The following is a 22644-nucleotide window of genomic DNA, read 5'->3' on the forward strand; positions in this document are numbered from 1 at the left end:
CGACGTGCTTAGTGTACAATTCGGCGATCCTCCATTGCCCTTACGACCCAATGCAGTCTGACGTCAAGTGAGTGTCGCATCCGAATATCCCACAAATCTGGATACTGCACGATTCGACCAACCGGCCAAACGGAGACACCCAATGAGGTCCCTTTCAAACTCTGTGAGGCGCTGACAACGCTGTCTCACAAGAGTTGGCGTCATCTCCATGTCCTTCACAGCGATCACTCTGCATTTGATGCTGCTCACTCCCCTTGTACAGGGTGTTACAAAAAGGTACGGCCAAACTTTCAGGAAACATTCCTCACACACGAAGAAAGAAAATATGTTATATGGACATGTGTCCCGAAACGCTTACTTTCCATGTTAGAGCTCATTTTATTACTTCTCTTCAAATCACATTAATCATGGAATGGAAACACACAGCAACAGAACGTACCAGCGTGACTTCAAACACTTTGTTACAGAATATGTTGAAAATGTCCTCCGTTAGCGAGGATACATGCATCCACCCTCCGTCGCATGGAATGCCTGATGCGCTGATGCAGCCCTGGAGAATGTCGTATTGTATCACAGCCGTCTACAATACGAGCACGAATAGTCTCTACATTTGGTACCGGGCTTGCGTAGACAAGAGCTTTCAAATGCCCCCATAAATGAAAGTCAAGAGGGCAAAAAAATTGTGCAAATGGCTCTGAGCACTATGGTACTTAACTTCTGAGGTCATCAGTCGCCTAGAACTTAGAACTACTTAAACCTAACTAACCTAAGGACATCACACACATCGACGCCAGAGGCAAGATTCGAATCTGCGACCGTAGCGGTCGCGCGGTTCCAGACTATAGCGCCTAGAACCGCACGGCCACTTCGGCAGGCTCGAATCCGCCCGGCGGCTTAAAGACGGAGGCCGGTGTGCCGGCCAGCCCGGTTGTGGTTTTTAGGCGGTTTTCCACATCCCACAAGGTGAATACTGGGCTGGTCCCCATGTCCCGCCTCAGTTACACGGCTTGCATAAATCTGAACACATTCGCACTATTCCATGGATTTCACTACACACAGACAGTTAGGGTATAGTAATTCCGTCTCAGGGGGTACGGGTGGCGGCAGGAAGGGCATCCGGCCACCCCTTACAATTAACCTTGCCAATTACGGTTAACCATGCCGACCCTGCGTCTTTGCGGGGAAATGGAATAAGCAAAAGAAGAAAAGAAAGATTGTACGACTAGCATCTGAAAGACTGTACCTCCTATGTAGTTCTGTGTTCAGGTGTTCAGCAACCTTGGGAAGGAGCAGCGGGGACGCCTGGTGGCGGTGGCTGGAGACGTCGCGCAGTCGGGCCTGGCTTTGAGTCCCGACGACGCAGAGATGCTGCGCCACAGAGTCTCGGTCATCTTCCACGTGGCCGCCACCGTCCGCTTCGACGAGGAGCTGCATGTGGCTGCGGCCATCAACGTGCGAGGCACGTGGGAGGTGCTGCGCCTCGCCCGAGACATGCCCAACCTCAAGGTGAGTGCTCCAACTCTCAAGCAGCTGTCTCACATATACATACACAATGTCTCGGCAAGTCACGGTACAGTGCGCGGTGGATGGAACTTTATACCAGTTTTAAAGATTTTTATCACCATTCCATTCCCACGATTAGCATAGTAAAAATCTCTGCACCCATACGTGAGGGACTTTCAATAAGCAATGCTACACATTTCTTCTCGGCTAATTTCGGTTGGAAAAAAATGCAGAGTTTGTGGTGGGAATGTGTGAAGTATTCCCACTTCGGCCGCTATAGTTTAATGAAATGCCGGTTGGTGGCGGCGCTGTATGTATCCTTCAAAATGGCGTCAGCAACAAAGGTGTGTTCCAAGCAGAGATCTCAGGTTCTTTTGGCAGGAGAGCAGATCGTCGCAGATATTCATAGGCGGATGCAAGATATCTCCGGAGACTTGTCAGTGAACAAAGGCACGGTGAGTCTTCGGACTGGGCGTCTGTCATCATCGCAACAAGGTCGCGCAAATCCCTCCGATCTCCCGCGAGACGGCCGGTCGCATACAGATGTCCTGTACTTGAGTATTGCTCATCAGTGTGGGATCCGTACCAGGTCGGGTTGACAGATGAGATAGGGAAGATTCGCGGGCAAGTGCTCTACCAACTGAGCTACCCAAGCACGACACTCACGTCCCGTCCTCACAGCTTTACTTCTGCCAGTACCTCGTCTCCTACCTTCCAAACTTCACAGAAGCTCTTCTGCGAACCTTGCAGAACTAGCACTCCTGAAAGAAGTTCGCAGAAGAGCTTCTGTGAAGTTTGGAAGGTAGGAGACGAGGTTCTGGCAGAACAAAGCTGTGAGGATGGGGCGTGAGTCGTGCTTGGGTGGCTCAGTTGTTGAAGCACTTGCCCGCGATAGGCAAAGGTCCCGAGTTCGAGTCTCGGTCGGGCACACAGTTTTAATCTGCCAGGAAGTTTCATATCAGCGCACACTCCGCTGCAGAGTGAAAATCTCATTCTGGAAACATCCCCCAGGCTGTGGCTAAGCCATGTCTCGGCAGTATCCTTTCTTTCAGGAGTGCTAGTTCTGCAAGGTTCGCAGGAGAGCTTCTGTAAAGTTTGGAAGGTAGAAGACGAGGTACTGGCAGAAGTAAAGCTGTGAGGACGGGGCGTGAGTCGTGCTTGGGTAGCTCAGTTGGTAGAGCACTTGCCCGCGAAAGGCAAGGGTCCCGAGTTCGAGTCTCGGTCCGGCACACAGTTTTAATCTGCCAGGAATTTCAAAAGTGGTCGTTCTCGTAATGTCGAAACGGAGCGGCTTTTATGATGTCTAAAAGGGCATAATCATTGGCATTTGGGCCAAGGATTGAAGAATTTCCAGAATGGCTATGTAAACTGCTCACGTGCCAAAATGGTTACGGTATACCGTCCATGCAAAATGGCACTATCCAAAACTGATCCTCAGGTGACTGTGGTACATTATGGGCAGTCTCGGATCTACGATATTTCCGGGCCGGGGCAAAAACTTGATAGTGATGCCTCTCCCCCTTCCCCCTACCACCCTCTCAAGCGCTTCAGATAGAACGTCAAAAATGTTAAAAAAATTGATGTTTCAAAAATGCGCTCCTTTTATAGCACGCATGTTTCTGAAGGTTTGATATGCAAAAGATGTATGTTACAGAAAATGTAAGACATGTTTCTTGGTCTTAAATGTGCCAAAGTGTAGTGCCACGCCTCTTCACACAGCGTTCGCGTATCGCACGTCACTGTATTTCGCTCATTGGAATTCAAACATGCGTATTTTGCAATGGAATCCATCAAGCCTATATTCAGGGCAGTGGAAATTAAAATGTCCTGTGGTACCTCTCCTGCTCCCTGTCGGCTGGTTTGACATCCTACCCACCCCTCTCCTAAAAAAACTCTCAATTAATACTGGATGGGGATTATTTGTGACCAGGAGAATAAAAACTCTTCAGAAAATTGGCACTCTTTCTTGCCTATTAACTAATAAAATTCTCTTTTGTGTGACATAAAATTAAGTATAGGAAACATAAAAGCAGTAAACACAAGCGAAAGCAAGACAGGGCACATTTCTTCAATCCTTAGGCCCCAGAATTCTTTTCTCTCTAATCTTGCTACAGATATACACGGCGTGCTTTTCTTTCTGAGAATGAATCTATTACCTGATCGAAGTTTGTCAAACGTTTTGCTACATGAAAAATCAAAATGTCGTTGTCTAATACTGAAAAAGCTGTCAATACAAATAGTACCCAAGGCGGTGTCATTTCTCGATTTTGAATTCATCTATTTTGTCACTGTCTGCTAGATTAAGCGAAATAGGCCTTTCTAATATTGCAGCATTTGTAACACACGCCAAATAAAAGAGACTGTTTTGGTACAAATTGTCATTTTTATGTATCTTATTTACGTAAATACCACGACAGAATATAATTCACGAAGTCCCAATATCAGATACCTATTAGGCCTACTACAAGCAAGAAGTTTTACGTTAGAAAATAGTTTCACATTTCACGCTCCAGTTTCTCAAGCATGAGACTGAAAAGTAGTAGTAGTAGTACGAAATTTTTATATAAATTTGGAATCGTCATATTCTCCCACATAATTTGTGATGACCCCATTTCTTCTGCTTCCTCGTTCTAAAAACAATTTTGTCATCACTAATTCTGTAACTGTTCCCGCCATTGTCAAAACTTATTCTCTGGTTAACATCACGAACCCTACCAGGATCACTGGTTTAGTTATTAACCATGCCAGACTCACTAGTTTAGTTATCCCATAATTATCCTCCGGTTAGACGTTATTACGTTTTCGTGCCAGGCGTTTTCCGCGCTATTCCGAGAGCAGAATCAGGCGGCTGCTAACTGGGGACTGTTCAACTGGACCTTAGTAATGCAGCAATTCGACAAAAATTTTCTGTCAAATTTCATTTTCTTGGATACACAAAGAAGATACCTTTCTCACCTGTTATTCCAGTTAGATGTTTATTTCCGCTCTGGTAGTCTGAATGTATGGATTTTGCTAATAATTATAAAATGCTGGTCCTTCGCATACCCAGTCAACCATATAAACAAACACCGACTGGCATTCACCCGTTTGGGTTTATTCAGCTCAGTTCGTATAGCCCCCTCTCCTTTTGTCTGCGGGGAAGTTTCTTTTACCTCTACATGCCACAGGGATTCTCCTGGCAGAGACATGATGTACGTACGCGTTCAGAAATCAACTTATGATTCATTCAGATGTCAACATAGAATGTGTTCAAAGAAGTTCAAAAACCAACAGGGATGCGTTTCAAAATAATATGAGCAACTGATAGACCAACGTGCACGGAATGCGAAGTGCTTTGTGAAATAAGGTTTTTTTCTTGAATAGTATGAATTTGGCGCCTCTTGAAATTGCCGCCCGGGCAGATACTCCGGTGTGCCCCCTCCACCCCACCCCTCCTCCGAGATCAGGACCTAATCATGGGTCATAGATAACACGGGTTAATGACGGCTGCAGAGAAGTGTACGCGCGAACAGACTCAAATTTTGACAACTAACCGCCCGGATGGACCAAGGGGCTGCCAGCACGCTCTCCTGAACGACCCTTCAGCTAACTTTGCTGCATATAGGTCTCCACAGTTCCGGACTGAAACGCCTAGAACCGCTCGGCCACCAGCGGCCGGCAAACATCTGAAAGCACACACACTGCAGCAGTCGTCGGAAGGGTCCAAGTCGTGGGAGGGAGCATTATGGTCCGGGGAATTTTTCTTTCTACATCTACATCTACATACATACTCAGCAATCCACCATACGGTGCGTGGCGGAGGGTACCTCGTACCACAACTAGGAGTCTGCAGTGGGGCACCGAGTCAAACGCTTTCTGGAAGTCAAGGATTATGGCATCCGTCTGATACCCTTCATCCATGGTTCGCAAGATATCATGTGAATAAAGGGCGAGTTGCGTTTCACAGGAGCGATGCTTTCTAAAGCCGTGCTGATGCGTGGACAGCAACTTCTCTGTCTCAAGGAAATTCATTATATTCGAACTGAGAATATGTTCGAGAATCCTGCAACAAACCGATGTTAAGGATATTGGTCTGTAATTTTGGGGATCCGTCCTTCTACCCTTCTTATATGCAGGCGTCACCTGCGTTTTTTTCCAGTCGCTCGGGACTTTACGTTGGGCAAGAAATTCGCGATAAATGCAAGCTAAGTAAGGAGCCAATGCAGTAGAGTACCCTCTTTAAAACCGAATTGTAATCCCATCAGGACCTGGCGATTTATTTATTTTCAACCCATTCAGCTCCTTCACAACCCCAGGGATGTCTATCACTATGTCCTCCATACGGGAATCTGTACGAGACTCAAACGGCGGTATGTTTGTACGATCCTCCTGCGTGAAAGATTTCTCAAATACTAAATTTAAAATTTCAGCTTTCGCTTTGCTGTCTTCTGTTGCCAGGCCAGACTGATCAGTGAGTGACTGGATGGAAGCCTTCGACCCGCTTACCGATTTTACGTAAGACCAGAATTTCCTTGGGTTTTCAGCAAGATCTTTTGCTAAGGTATAACGGATGTAGTGGTTGAATGCTTCGCGCATCGCTCTTTTTACAGCAGCACGAATCTCTACTAGCTTTTGCCTGTCCTCATTCTCTGGATCTTTCTTGTACCGCGAGTGCAACTTCCTTTGCTTCCTTAGCATGGGTCTTTTCCGCCCGTAACCCACTTTTTCGGCACATACTTGTCCAATGCGTGATTTACAATGTGTTTAAAATTTGCCCATAATTCTTCCAAGTCCATCATAACGGAAGTAATTGAAGTCGATTCATTTACTAAGTGGGATGCTAACAATTGCTTATCTGCTCTTTCTAGTAAGAATACTCTCCTAGCCTTCTTGACCGACTTTTTAACTTTCGTAACCATAGTCGTAATGACAACATCATGATCACTAATCCCTGTCTCAACACTGTCACGGTCGATGAGGTCTGGTCTGTTCGTGGCTACCAGATCTAAAATATTTCCATTACGCGTTGGCTGTCCATTTAGCTGCTCAAGACAGTTTTCGGATAATGTGTTCAAAAGTAATTCACACGACGGCTTGTCTGTACCACCTGTAATGAATCCATAGACATCCCAGTCTATACTAGGTAGGTTGAAGTCGCCTCCGTCTAATATAGCATGATCCGGGTACTTCTGCGATACAGGATGTAGACTCCCTTTGAATGATTCTAGAACTGCCAAGGTGGAACCTGGTGGCCGGTAATAACACCCCACAGTTAACTTTATTTCCCCTAGCCCTGTTAAACGTGTGCAGATAACTTCACAATCACACTCTACTCTGTCATTATGACAGGCTCAATGGATCAACACAAGTATGCTTCCATTATGGAGGACCATGTCTACCCCTACATGCACTTTGTTTTTCTTCGGCACGATAGCATCTAACAGCCGAACAATGGAATGTGTCACACAACTCGCAGTGTACTTGCGTACTCACTTAGCCACCATACTCCTCAGATTTTAACCCAATCGATAATGTATGGGAACACCTCGATAGGGCTGTTCACGCCATGGATCCTGAATCGAGAAGCTGGCCACGGCACGGGAGTCGGCGTGGCTCCACATCCCTGTCAGTACGTTCCAGAAAAAATATGGTTCAAATGGCTCTGAGCACTATGGGACTTAACTGCTGAGGTCATCAGTCCCCTAGAACTTAGAACTACTTAAACCTAACTAACCTAAGGACATCACACACATCCATGCCCTAGGCAGGATTCGAACCTGCGACCGCAGCGGTCGCGCGGTTCCAGACTGTAGCGCCTAGAACCGCTCGGCCACTCCGGCCGGCTACGTTCCAGAACCTCATTGTATCTCTTCGGGTACGTGTCGCAGAGGGATGCGCTGCAAAAGGTGGTGTTTTAATGTGAACAGTGTGGCATATCCGCGATTTCCCTAAATCGCTCCAAATGAATGCTAAGATGTTTCCTCCGGTTGCCTCCCCCAACATTCACAAATCCGAACATGTGCTCCGTCTCTAATGTCCTTGTTATCGACGGGACATTAAACACTATTTTCTCCCTTCCTTCTGGAGGCACGCTCCCACACATCTGTGCTCTCAAAGTACACTCATCAAAAGAAGTTTTGCAACACCTCTGTACCGAGAGTTCCGGATCAACATAAACATCATTTCCGCCCTTTTTATTGCTCATGAAAACCACACATTGTATTTTGTACCACCATACAGCGAGATCTTCAGAGGTGGTGGTCCAGACTGCTGTACACACCGGTACCTCTAATACCCAGTAGCAAGCCATCTTGCATTGATGCTTGCCTGTATTCGTCGTGGCATACTATCCACAAGTTCATCAAGGCACTGTTGGTCCAGACTGTTCCACTCCTTGTGAGGTTACAAGGGATACTGTAATAGTATAACTAATTTGCTGGATGTGCTAATGTTTACTGTGGAAGAACAGTTGGGGTGTAGCAAGCACAAGTCAATATACGAGGTGCATTCAAGTTCTAAGGCCTCCGATTTTTTTTCTAATTAACTACTCACCCGAAATCGATGAAAGTGCCGTTACTTCTCGACGTAATCGCCCTGCAGACGTACACATTTTTCACAACGCTGACGCCATGATTCCATGGCAGCGGCGAAGGCTTCTTTAGGAGTCTGTTTTGACCACTGGAAAATCGCTGAGGCAATAGCAGCACGGCTGGTGAATGTGCGGCCACGGAGAGTGTCTTTCATTGTTGGAAAAAGCCAAAAGTCACTAGGAGCCAGGTCAGGTGAGTAGAGAGCATGAGGAATCACTTCAAAGTTGTTATCACGAAGAAACTGTTGCGTAACGTTATCTCGATGTGCGGGTGCGTTGTCTTGGTGAAACAGCACACGCGCAGCCCTTCCCGGACGTTTTTGTTGCAGTGGAGGAAGGAATTTGTTCTTCAAAACATTTTCGTAGGATGCACCTCTTACCGTAGTGCCCTTTGGAACGCAATGGGTAAGTATTACGCCCTCGCTGTCCCAGAACATGGACACCATCATTTTTTCAGCACTGGCGGTTACCCGAAATTTTTTTGGTGGCGGTGAATCTGTGTGCTTCCATTGAGCTGACTGGCGCTTTGTTTCTGGATTGAAAGATGACATCCACGTCTCATCCATTGTCACAACCGACGAAAAGAAAGTCCCATTCATGCTGTCGTTGCGCGTCAACATTGCTTGGCAACGTGCCACACGGGCAGCCGTGTGGTCGTCCGTCAGCATTCGTGGCACCCACCTGGATGACACTTTTCGCATTTTCAGGTCGTCATGCAGGATTGTGTGCACAGAACCCACAGAAATGCCAGCTCTGGAGGCAATCTGTTCAACAGTCATTCGGCGATCCCCCAAAACAATTCTCTCCACTTTCTCGATCATGTCGTCAGACCGGCTTGTGCGAGCCCGAGGTTGTTTCGTTGTCACACGATGTTCTGCCTTCATTAAACTGTCGCACCCACGAACGCACTTTCGACACATCCATAACTCCATCACCACATGTCTCCTTCAACTGTCGATGAATTTCAATTGGTTTCACACCACGCAAATTCAGAAAACGAATGATTGCACTCTGTTCAAGTAAGGAAAACGTCGCCATTTTAAGTATTTAAAACAGTTCTCATTCTCGCCGTTGGCGGTAAAATTCCATCTGCCGTACGGTGCTGCCATCTCTGGGACGTATTGACAATGAACGCGGCCTCATTTTAAAACAATGCGCATGTTTGTATCTCTTTCCAGTCTGGAGAAAAAAAATCGGAGGCCTTAGAACTTGAATGCACCTCGTATTTATGGAATCACCTTCTTGATAAAGAGAGGAGGCAGCATATAACAGTTTCACATTGAATTACTTAGTTCCATAATTGCCTATGTCTCAGTGCATAACTTGGTACATATGTTAATTTGCTAGGTATCTGATCACTGAAATAGGAGTACTCCATAAACATAAGAGCTCTTCAAAATAGTTCAAAACTCAAATTTAAAACACAGTAGCAGGGATAATATTTTGGACATTAAAGAACACGTTTTATATAAAAATTAAGTTGTAAGGATGTTTGAGAACCTCTGCATAATAAGTTATTGTCTTTTGTTGTGAAGGTACTGTTCGGTTTTCGATCTATGTAGAGCAAAATGAGTATTTCGTATGCCACACCTTTTAGGCAAAGACGTGATTAAACAAAAGAAGACGTGTGAAACTGCCAAAAAGTGGTGGGCCCTTCAATATGTAAATAATCTGATGATTGTCTACAAAATAATATAAGCTATTTAGTTTTACGTATTTTAATATTGTAACATTGTAAATGCATGATAGCCATGTTTAGAAATAATATATTTGACTAATGTAATGTCACGTGACCGGACACAGGAGAGAGGATAGGGGACGAAGGTCGTGGTCTTTTGATCGTAGTCCGTCGGTGCGGTAAGGTCAGTGCGGCTAAGAGCCACCGACAAAGTATCACGTGGCATTCAGTTTTTTTATGGATGTGATTTAGAAAAATAAAAAAGCGTTTTCATTCTAAACTGTTGTCAGTGTAAATCATTTGTGAACGATCGTGGTTTAGACAAATACTGGAATTCATTCACTGCTGTGCTTAGGCTGGCTATCTACTCGATACAGGGCGCGAATGCAACTGTGCACAACCGAACCCCTTTTGCAGACGAGTCATGGTAAAAGGTTGTGTACAAGCCCGAGTGAAGTTGCATCCTCAACGGCGATTTGGCGTAGATCCGTCAGAGTTGTTGGTGGGTCACGTCGTCCATAAACAGCATTTTCAATATGTCCCAGGCATGTTCGATAGGGTTCATGCCTGGAGAACATACTGGCCACTCTCGTCGAGCTATGTCGTTATCCTGAAGGAAGTCATTCACAAGATGTACACGATGGGGCCGCGAATTGTCGTCCATGAAGACGAATGCCTCGCCAATATGCTGCCGATATGGTTGCACTATCGGTCGGAGGATGGCGTTCACGTATCGTACAGCCGTTGTCCCACCAGCGGCGTACGTTGGCCCCACATAATTCCACCCAAAACACAGGGAACCTCCACCTTGCTGCACTCTCTGGACAGTGTGTCTAAGACGTTTAGCCTGACCGAGTTGCCTGGTTGAAGGCATATGCGACACTCATCAGTGAAGAGAACGTGATGGCAATCCTGAGCGGTCCATTAGGCATGCTGTTGGGACTATCTGTACTGTGCTGCACGACGCCGTGGTTGCAAAGATGGACCTCCCTATGGACGTCGGGAGTGATGTTGCGCATTATGCAGCCTATTGCGCATAGTTTTTTGAGTCGTAACTCGACGTCCTGTGGCTGCACGAAAAGCATTATTCAACATGGTGGCGTTGCTGTCACGGTTCCTCCGAGCCATAATCCGTAGGTAGAGGTCGTCCTCTGCAGTAGTAGCCCTTGGTCGGCCTGAGCGAGGCATGTCATCGACAGTTCCTGTCTTTCTGTATCTTCTCCATCTCAGAACAACATCGCTCTGGTTCACCTCGAGACGCCTGGACACTTCCCCTGTTGAGAGCCCTTCCTGGCACAAAGTAACAATGCGGGCGCGATCGAACCGCGGTATTGACTGTCTAGGCACGGTTGAACTACAGACAACAAGATCCGTTTACCTCCTTCCTGGTGGAATGACTGGAACTGATCGACTGTCGGACCCCTCCGTCTAATAGGCGCTGCTGACGCATGGTTGTTTGCATCTTTGGGCGGGCTTAGTAACATACACTCCTGGAAATGGAAAAAAGAACACATTGACACCGGTGTGTCAGACCCACCATACTTGCTCCGGACACTGCGAGAGGGCTGTACAAGCAATGATCACACGCACGGCACAGCGGACACACCAGGAGCCGCGGTGTTGGCCGTCGAATGGCGCTAGCTGCGCAGCATTTGTGCACCGCCGCCGTCAGTGTCAGCCAGTTTGCCGTGGCATACGGAGCTCCATCGCAGTCTTTAACACTGGTAGCATGCCGCGACAGCGTGGACGTGAACCGTATGTGCAGTTGACGGACTTTGAGCGAGGGCGTGTAGTGGGCATGCGGGAGGCCGGGTGGACGTACCGCCGAATTGCTCAACACGTGGGGCGTGAGGTCTCCACAGTACATCGATGTTGTCGCCAGTGGTCGGCGGAAGGTGCACGTGCCCGTCGACCTGGGACCGGACCGCAGAGACGCACGGATGCACGCCAAGACCGTAGGATCCTACGCAGTGCCGTAGGGGACCGCACCGCCACTTCCCAGCAAATTAGGGACACTGTTGCTCCTGGGGTATCGGCGAGGACCATTCGCAACCGTCTCCATGAAGCTGGGCTACGGTCCCGCACACCGTTAGGCCGTCTTCCGCTCACGCCCCAACATCGTGCAGCCCGCCTCCAGTGGTGTCGCGACAGGCGTGAATGGAGGGACGAATGGAGACGTGTCGTCTTCAGCGATGAGAGTCGCTTCTGCCTTGGTGCCAATGATGGTCGTATGCGTGTTTGGCGCCGTGCAGGTGAGCGCCACAATCAGGACTGCATACGACCGAGGCACACAGGGCCAACACCCGGCATCATGGTGTGGGGAGCGATCTCCTACACCGGCCGTACACCACTGGTGATCGTCGAGGGGACACTGAATAGTGCACGGTACATCCAAACCGTCATCGAACCCATCGTTCTACCATTCCTAGACCGGCAAGGGAACTTGCTGTTCCAACAGGACAATGCACGTCCGCATGTATCCCGTGCCACCCAACGTGCTCTAGAAGGTGTAAGTCAACTACCCTGGCCAGCAAGATCTCCAGATCTGTCCCCCATTGAGCATGTTTGGGACTGGATGAAGCGTCGTCTCACGCGGTCTGCACGTCCAGCACGAACGCTGGTCCAACTGAGGCGCCAGGTGGAAATGGCATGGCAAGCCGTTCCACAGGACTACATCCAGCATCTCTACGATCGTCTCCATGGGAGAATAGCAGCCTGCATTGCTGCGAAAGGTGGATATACACTGTACTAGTGCCGACATTGTGCATGCTCTGTTGCCTGTGTCTATGTGCCTGTGGTTCTGTCAGTGTGATCATGTGATGTATCTGACCCCAGGAATGTGTCAATAAAGTTTCCCCTTCCTGGGACAATGAATTCACGGTGTTCTTATTTCAATTTCCAGGAGTGTATTTGAACAGTCAAAGGGACTGTGTCTGTGATACAGTATCCACAGTCAACGACTATTTTCACGAGTTCTGGGAACAGGGATGATGTAAAACTTTTTTTGATACGTGTATTTAGACCGTAGCCGGCCTGACAACTTAATGCCTTCGAACCTGACACGTTTTTATCAGTAGCATCGAACTGAAAGACCCTTTCACGGAAAAAACGCCTCGACAATTTAACCCTCATTTCCTTTACCTTTTTCCTCGTTATTGCAATTAATAACCATTTAAGCTGTCCTGCGAACGCTCTCAGAACCTGAGCGCAGCCACGTAAACAAGTATTTTTCCTGATCGCAGGCGGTGGTGCACACGTCTACGGCGTACGCGCAGTGCGTGCGACGCCAGGTGCGTGAGAGCGTGATGGAGCCGCCGATGACGGCCGCTGAACTCCTCCAGCTCTGTGGCAGCATCAAGGAGGACACGGCCGACCTTCGTAGGTAGGTCTACACCGCGCATCATTGCACCGCTGCAGTAAGATAAGCTGCCCGGTTTTGTCAGCCAAGCCCTAATCGCCGTACAAATACGCTAAGCCTTCAACGTCTCCCTTTTTAAACAAAACTGTTCAAGTCGAGTTAGTTACACTACTGGCCATTAATATTGCTACACCACGAAGATGACGTGCTACAGACGCGAAATTTAACCGACAGGAAGAAGATGCTGTGAGATGCAAATGATTAGCTTTTCAGAGCATTCACACAAGGTTGACGCCGGTGGCGACACCTACAACGTGCTGACATCAGGAAAGTTTCCAACCGATTTCTCACACACAAACAGCTGTTGACCGGCGTTGCCTGGTGAAACGTTGTTGTGATGCCTCGTGTAAGGAGGAGAAATGCGTACCATCACGTTTCCGACTTTGATAAACATCGGATTGTAGCCTATCGTGATTGCGTTTTATCTTATCACGACACTGCTGCTCGCGTTGGTCGAGATCCAATGACTGTTATCAGAATATGGAATCGGTGGGTTCAGCAGGGTAACACGGAACGCCGTGCTGGATCCCAACGGCATCGTATCACTAGCAGTCGAGATGACATGCATCTTATCCGCATGGCTGTAACGGATCGTGCAGCCACGTCTCGATCCCTGATTCGACAGATGGGGACGTTGGGACGTTTGCAAGACAACAACCATCTGCACGAACAGTTCGACGACGTTTGCAGCAGCATGGACTATCAGCTCGGAGGCCGTGGCTGCGGTTACCCTTGACGCTGCATCACAGACAGGAGCGCCTGCGATGGTGTACTCAACGAAAAACCTGGGTGCACAAATGTCAAATGGTCATTTTTTCGGATGGCTCCAAGTTCTGTTTACAGCATCATGACGGTCGTATCCGTGTTTGACGACATAGCGGTGAACGCACATTGGAACTGTGTATTCATCATCGCCATACTGGCGTATCACCCAGCGTGATGGTATGGGGTGCCACTGGTTACACGTCTCGGTCACCTCTTGTTCGCATTGACGGCACTTTGAACAGTGGACGTTACATTTCAGATGTGTTACGACCCGTGGCTCTACCCTTCATTCGATCCCTGCGAAACCATACATTTCAGCAGGATAATGCACGACCGCATGTTGCAGGTCCTGTACAGGCCTTTCTGGATACAGAAAATGTTCGACTGCCGCCCTGGCCAGCACATTCACCAGATCTCTAATCACTTGAAAACGTCTGGTCAATGGTAGCCGAGCAACTGGCTCGTCACAATACGCCAGTCACTACTCTTGATGAACTGTGGTATCGTGTTGAAGCTGCATGGGCAGCTGCACCTGTACAGGCCATCCAAGCTCTGTTCGACTCAATGCCCAGGCGTGTCAAGGCCATTATTACGGCCAGAGGTGGTTGTTCTGGGTACTGATTTCTCAGGATCTATGCACCCAAATAGCGTGAAAATATAATCACATGTCAGTTCTACTATAATATATTTGTCCAATGAATACCCGTTTATTATCAGCATTTCTTCTTGGTGTAGCAATTTTAATGGCCAGTAGTGTATGTATGATAGATCGTAATGCCCGAGCCTAGCTGGCCGCTAGGCTGAGGGTCCCTGTCGTATTAACGTTGCTGATTACTTTCTGTGACTATTGATCTTGACCGTTGCAACTGTGCACCTTAAACGGAGAAACCGAGTGGATCTACTTACTTGCGTCCGGTCTGTAGTGTAACTTTCTTCCTTTCCGCGCGAAAATGATAGTGCAAAATAGCCAGTAGAATGGCAACGCACTCGTCCTGCGGTGTGGCTGTTCAATTTTAAAAGTAGTGTGAGCGAGCCTGCTTAAATGTTCCCAGCACTTTCTGCTGCTTTTGTGTGCTCTCTTCTTCCGTGTTAAATTTAGCCATTACTCTAATCACACCCTTTCTGGAACTCCTCCCGAGTCGTTTACTATTCTGGGGGAAGGAGAGCCAGATAGTATGTTAAAGTTAATTATTCATCGCGTTCTTAGCTCACTCGCCGGAAGACTTTTTTTTATCGATCTGTCCTAAGCTGAACTCACACCCTACATTGCGCTCGGAGGCTTCAATTGGTATTTAATTGTTATGTGTATTTCTAAAAGAGTATTTTGTGTGTTATAGACATTTTCTGCTCCCGTGCTTATCCTAAAGGTTAGTGCGGCGCGTCGGTTGGGCAGTCAGCAACGGACGTGATAATGTACTCCCGCCTGGACAGCTAAAGCAGTCCGCAGTCATTCGGATGTTGATGTATTTATGAAACCGCTGTTATTCTGTAACTGCTCTTGTTGGTAAAATTTTAACTTTAGTACAGCTCTTGGAGTACTTGACCTTTTCTTTTTGGATTTCTAGTCGTACCTTGGGAGAGCCAGTTCTGACAAAACTCTACCATCTGGTGAGCGAAATACCCTCAGACTTCAAGAAGAATATAATAATTCCAATCCCAAAGAAAGCAGGTGTTGACACATGTGAAAATTACCGAACTATCAGTTTAATAAGTCACGGCTGCAAAATACTAACGCGAATCCTTTACAGGCGAATGGAAAAACTGGTAGAAGCCGACCTCGGGTAAGATCAGTTTGGAGTCCCTACAAATATTGGAACACGTGAGGTAATACTGACCCTACGACTTATCTTAGAAGCTAGATTAAGAAAAGGCAAACCTACATTTCTAGCATTTGTAGAGTGAGAGAAAGCTTTTGACAATGTTGACTGGAATACTCTCTTTCAAATTCTGAAGGTGGCAGGGGTAAAATATAGGGAGCGAAAGGCTATTTACAATTTGTACAGAAACCAGATGGCAGTTATAAGAGTCGAGGGGCACGAAAGGGAAGCAGTGGTTGGGAAGGGAGTGAGACAGGTTTGTAACCTCTCCCCGATGTTATTCAATCTGTATATAGAGCAAGCAGTAAAGGAAACAAAAGGAAAATTCGGAGTAGGTATTAAAATCCACGGAGAAGAAATAAAAACTGTAAGGTTCACAGATCACATTGTAATTCTGTCAGAGACAGCAAAGGACTTGGAAGAGCAGATGAGCGGAATGGACAGTGTCTTGAAAGGAGGATATAAGGTGAACATCAACAAAAGCAAAACGAGGATAATGGAATGTAGTCGAATTAAGTTGGGTGATGCTGAGGGTATTAGATTAAGAAATGAGACACTTAAAGTAGTAAAGGAGTTTGGCTGCTTGGGGAGCAAAATAACTGATGGTGGTCGAAGTAGAGAGGATATAAAATGTAGACTGCCAATGGCAAGGAAAGGGTTTCTGAAGAAGAGAAATTTGTTAACATCGAGTATTGATTTAAGTGTCCGTAAGTCGTTTCTGAAAGTACTTGAATGGAGTGTAGCCATGTATGGAAGTGAAACATGGACGATAAATAGTTTGGACAAGAAGAAAATAGAAGCTTTCGAAATGTTGTGCTACAGAAGAATGCTGAAGATTAGATGGGTAGATCACATAACTAATGAGGAGGTATTGAATAGAATTGGGGAGGAGTCTGTGGCACAACTTGACTAGAAGGAGGGATCGGTTGCTAGGACATGTTCTGAGCCATCAAGGGATCACCAATTTAGTATTGTAGGGCAGCGTGGAGGGTAAATATCGTAGAGGGAGACCAAGAGATGAATACACTAAGCAGATTCAGAAGGATGTAGCTGCAGTATGTACTGGGAGATGAAGCAGCTTGCACAGGATAGAGTAACACGGAGAGCTGCATCAAACCAGTCTCAGGACTGAAGACGACAACAACAACAACAGCTCGTAAAGTTAATTACCATTGCAGTTAAGTTTAAAAACTGATTAATAATCCTTAATAAACTGATAAAGCTTGAGATTCCTTTCAGTGGCAGCTACCTCGTTTTGGGTGATACTTATATGGCATTTAGCACCTTCCGTGTTTTCCAGAATGAAATATTTATTTTCATTGACAAAAGAATGAAAACTAAAAAAAAAATTGCAGTAGCTGTATGACTCTTACTGTAGACAGTAAATAAAAAATATTGCTGAGGGTTTCTCATTAAAAGATTTTCATAAAAAAACCTGAATAATTAGGAATCATTATTTGTACTTAGCGCGTTATTGATTTTCACTCTACATACGTCCCAGCAAAGATATATTTCTCTTTATGTGTGGTGCCTTTTCTTTCAGACATGTCCAAAAGAGCAGACACCATTTTCATCCTGCAGCCGTTATGAATCAGTACACAAAGGAGTTACAGAAATTGCCGGCCGCGGTGGTCTCGCGGTTAAGGCGCTCAGTCCGGAACCGCGCGACTCCTACGGTCGCAGGTTCGAATCCTGCCTTGGGCATGGATGTGTGTGATGTCCCTAGGTTAGTTAGGTTTAAGTAGTTCTAAGTTCTAGGGGACTGATGACCACAGCTGTTAAGTCCCATAGTGCTCAGAGCCATTTGAACCATTTTGAAGTTACAGACATTAGCAGCCAGTGGGCATTGATCTATGTCAATGGGGCAAGTTGAAAATTTGAGCCTGACTGGGATTCAAACCTGGGTCTCCTGCTTAATGGGCAGTTGCGCTAACTGTTATGTCATTCAGGTTGAGTGGTCACCACAACCGTATGGATTGCTCTAGCATACTTCCCGTCAGACCCAGATTCTCAGCTTACACCACACACTAGCAATGTAGTGGTTCAAATGGCTCTGAGCACTATACGACTTAACTTCTGAGGTCATCAGTCGCCTAGAACTTAGAACTAATTTAACCTAACTAACCTAAGGACATCACACACATCCATGCCCGAGGCAGGATTCGAACCTGCGACCGTAGCGGTCGCTCGGTTCCAGACTGTAGCGCCCAGAACCGCACGGCCACTCCGGCCGGCAACAATGTAGTGCCCCTGATCATTAGCCTCGTTACTCGTGACGTCTCACCGATTACCCTTAGATTTCTAAATTACTGCCGACCTGCACTCAAGGGATCATTGACCATCACTGCCTTAATTATGCAAGCGATGTCTGTTTTTGGGACATGTGTCATCTGTTTCATGCGCAGCAGGTGTCATTACTGGATACGGAGGGGCGTGGGGTCAGCACACCGCACTCTCCCAGCCACTGGCAGTTTTCGTGACCTGGGGCCGCTACCATTACTTTGAGTAGCTCCGCCATTGGCTGAGTGCAAGCGAAAGCTCCTGGCACTACTGGAAATCGAATCAGAGTCCTCTGCGTGGACACAGTATACTACTTCTCCATCTGGTAATATTTGATGCTTTGTTGACACAGCTGACAGGAATGACCTACATAGGCGTCGGTCATTTACAACGCAATGAAACAACCCACGGTTACGTCTCTGATTTGCCAGCTCATTTTCTGCTGATGATTTGCGATTGCCAGCCTAACTTTTTTTCCATGTTGTACCAGAAGGTTAGAACAAAAGTGCAGGTACCGACGGAAGTCTAGTGTGGGCTGTAATTATCGTGTGGCAGCGAAACTTGGAAGATATGCAAATGGGTTAATGCAAAACTGATTCACGCTGAAAAGAAACTGATCATGTAATGTAAGCTTTCACGGCCAGTATTGTCTTCATTTAAAACTTCCGGGCTGATAGGCCGTGGTCGAAGTATAAAACTCTCCCCTGACGTTTCGTCTCCGACTGCGGGAGACATCCTCGGAGGTACAGCGGCGAACTGCGAAGAGAACTCGAGGCAAAAAAAATGGTCCAAATGGCTCTGAGCACTATGGGACTCAACTGCTGTGGTCATTAGTCCCCTAGAACTTAGAACTACTTAAACCTAACTAACCTGCGACTGTAGCAGCAGCGCGGCTCCGGACTGGAGCGCCTAGAACCGCACGGCCACCGCCATCGGCTAACTCGAGGAAGGGCTGATTATATGGTCAGTATAGAGGGCGCCCCTGTCGATCCCGTGGCGTCGGGTATCAGACTGCCTCTGGTGATGCCAACATTCTCGACTGAAAGTAATCGATCGTCACGCTTGCGGTGCAGTGCTGACATCCAAATTTTATCCAGTTTAACACCTCGTCTTTTCTGTTAAAATTATTACGGTGTTTATCAATCTCGTTAGCCCCTCTACACATACGTGCATAATAATGCGAGCTGGTCTCGCTGAATTTTATTTCATGATCACCTTCCTGGTAAAAATGTTCCGGTACGGCAGATTTATCCGTGTGACCCAGGCGGCAATCCTTCTTATGTTCAACAAGGCGGGTGTTCACACTTCTCTTTGTGGTACCGATATAAACCTGTCCACAACTACCCCGGTGTAGCCAAAGGGTATCGTGCATCTTTTGCCGATCTTAAATATTCTTTTGTTTTCCTGGTGGGTCTGAAAATAGTTTCCACCCCATACTTGCTTAAAACGTACCCAATGCGATCTGTGACCTTACTAATGAACGGAAGAAAAATTTTGCCCTTGGGCGACTGTTGTTCGTCGTTGCTCCTGATTCTCTGCCTAGAGGGAAGTGCTCGATCTATATCCTTGCTGGAATAGCAATTGTTCACGAAAGTTAACGGTAGATGTTCTGTCTCATCTTTTAAATAAACAGGTTCACAAATTTTGTACGTCCTGTCTACCAAGGTTTTCATTACAGCTCTTTTTTGTCTAGGGTGGTGGTTTGAATCTTTATGTAGATAACGATCAGTATGTGTTGCATTTCTATACACCTTATGGCCCAACGTTCCGTCCTTTCGTTTAATCACAAACACATCCAGGAAATTCAATAAAAGAATATTTAAGATCGGCAAAAGATGCACGACACCCTTTGGCTACACCGGGGCTATATAAAATTCCTTGTAGTTGTGGACGGGTTTATATCGGTACCACAAAGAAAAGTGTGAACACCCGTCTTGTTGAACATAAGAGGAATTGCTGCCTTGGTCACACGGATAAATTGGCCGAAGCGGAACATGTTTACCAAGTAGGTGATTATGAAATAAAATTCAGCGAGACGAGCGTCATATCAAAAACCTCGCATTATTATGCAGGAATGTATATAGAGGCTATCGAGATTGATAGACACCGTAATAATTTTAACAGAAAAGACGAAGGTGTTAAACTGGATAAAATTTGGATGTCAGCGTTACACCGCAAGCGTAACGATCGATTACTTTCAGTGGAGAATGTTGGCATTACCAGAGACAATCTCAAAGCCGACGCCACGTGATCAACAGTGGCGCCCTCTGTACTGCCTGTATAATCAGCGCTTCCTCGAGTCCTCTTCGCAGTTCGGCGCTCTACCTCCGAGGATGTCTCCCGCAGTCGGAGACGAAACGTCAGGGGAGAGTTTTATACTTCGACCACGGCCTATCAGCCAGGAAGTTTTAAATGATGAGAAGAAATTGTTCAAGTTTTAGCCACCAGGTGCAAATCTGTACAGCATCTCATCGACTCCTCCAGTGTTCAAATAAACAAATTGTGTTAACTGGCGGTTAATAATAAAATCAACATTACGCCTTTCTCACATGTTTAACATTCTGTTCCCACGTCCCATTGCTAATCCATTACATACGCAAAGATTTCTATTTATGTTTCCTGCATTCACAGCGCCAGATTTGCGCCTGTTGGCCAAAATCGGAACTAATTTTTTTCCGGCGTAAATCAGTTCGCCGTTACCGCATTAGAATATCTACCAAGTTTCGCTGCCATACGATAGTTATAGACCACTCTGCACCTCTGTGAGTAATTGAGTTTTAATTATAACCACCCGACACGTGCCCCCTCCTGTTTAATTGCAATAACCCATGTTTTCCTCCCGCTCGTTTCTCTACGCCACCTCCTCAGCTTCGCAACTCGCTTTTTGCACAAGCTTTCATTTGCCCACAAGCGTTTCCCCTGTTGATGGCCCTGTTATAAACTGCAGACGTAAATGAGCTCAGAGTCACCAAATATGAACCGTTAACAAATACCTATCGAGTAATGTAATGTGGATGATTCGGTGATGGACAACTAGCATACTAAATTTCTTTCTTTCTTTTCAGGTTTCTAGGCTCGTATCCGAACACTTACACCTTCACAAAAGCTGTTGCAGAGCATCTTATCCAGCAGGAGTTCTCTGACCTTCCAGTAGCCATCGTTAGACCGTCAATTGGTCAGTATGCTTGCTATGCTAAATTTCCCCCGCTACTCCTATTTTCCATAACGTTGTTCGTCTTATGTATATCAAGTTGTCATGTTAAAGTTTCAAATTTTTCAGATTCTTTTACTCGAATAACCAGCTTCATTTAGATACGCTCAGAAGTGGAGGTATTTCCTCAAATTACTATTGCAAGACATGCCTGTGTTGCGCATGTGAACAGTGTCGTGAAACAAAACTTAAATTTTAATGAAATGCTGAATTTGAAGTAATGAAAATGAGTCTACTTAAGTGCCAAAAGAAACGCATTATGTCCTCAATGAAAACTATTTAACTGACACTCGATACCGAAGTGCATTATGAACGCTACGTAACATGAAGCGCAATGTCTGACTCAAAATATCCACGAAATAAAATACTGCTCATCACGGAAGAAAATAGCTGTTTAATATTACCTTCACTGTTTACTGTAAATCAATCTGTTTACTTAGGACAACATCTGACAATTCTGACGGCGTATTTTTGCTCACAAGAGTGCAAAGTGAGATATCCCTTAAAAGAAAAGTAACTTGCTTTTTTCTCAGTACACTATTTTGTGTTGGTGTATCGATGTTCTCGAAGTTAAAGAAGAATAATGTATTCTAAATTTTTCTTTGCTTGTCAGGAAGAATTTGTGTCTGCGTGTGGCATAAGATGAAATGCATACACGACAAAATATTCAAAACTTAATTAAGATTGAAGGAGGAGGATTTTACGTTAAAGAAAATCGTTCCTGAAAAATTAAACTATGGGTTTTGTCAAAAAAAAAAAAAAAAGAATGACTGTACAAAGTAAGAAGACAGACAATTACGAAATTCTCTTTACAAAAATTACAGCATTACAAACAACGGCTAATTTGCGACATCACGGAAACAAAGAGATCAAATGAACACAAATCATGAATATTATGTTATCTAAGGAACAAAGATTTCCTTCAATTAATATTTCCGACAAACTTTTCATCCTTTTACATACATGGGTTACCATGAAATATTCCTCCAAAAGTATCCTCCCTCAATACAAACAATGAAATAGCTTAATAAACATGTTGTCATGTCCACAATAAAGTATTCCAGATAATTTTTTCCAGATTCGCAAACGTCAGAGCTCCTTCCCTAAAACTCAACTGTTTGCTGCTATGCCTCGTAACACGAATGGCCCAGCGTTGCACAACCGACTGGCAAGCAACCGCACCACAGATTACATTAAACGATCTTATCCACTACTCGTGCATTTTTGTCCCAGTATAGTAAGGATGAATCGTTTACCATGGCAGAAAATGTCTGAAAACCTTACAATCTGAATATGCGTTCATTTAATCTTATTCGTATAAGAAACACATTAATTTAATTATTATTTACTGCATTTAAAGACAATAGAGGATGGAAAGAAAAAGAAATAAAAGGAAGAGTTAAA

General features: G+C 45.8%; 1 protein-coding gene across 1 annotated transcript in view; it reads left to right on the top strand.

Annotated features, from left to right (window-relative positions):
- The window catches only part of LOC126203996 (putative fatty acyl-CoA reductase CG5065), a 105185-nt gene that overhangs the window by 18265 nt on the left and 64276 nt on the right, over positions 1–22644 (top strand). The window contains exons 2-4 of the mRNA XM_049938428.1: positions 1267–1506; positions 12992–13131; positions 21095–21204. Of these exons, the coding sequence (XP_049794385.1) occupies positions 1267–1506; positions 12992–13131; positions 21095–21204 (490 nt within the window). The remainder of the gene's footprint in view (positions 1–1266; positions 1507–12991; positions 13132–21094; positions 21205–22644) is intronic.

The sequence above is a fragment of the Schistocerca nitens genome, chromosome 9, assembly GCF_023898315.1.
Source record: "Schistocerca nitens isolate TAMUIC-IGC-003100 chromosome 9, iqSchNite1.1, whole genome shotgun sequence".
NCBI classification, from domain to species: Eukaryota; Metazoa; Arthropoda; class Insecta; order Orthoptera; family Acrididae; genus Schistocerca; species Schistocerca nitens.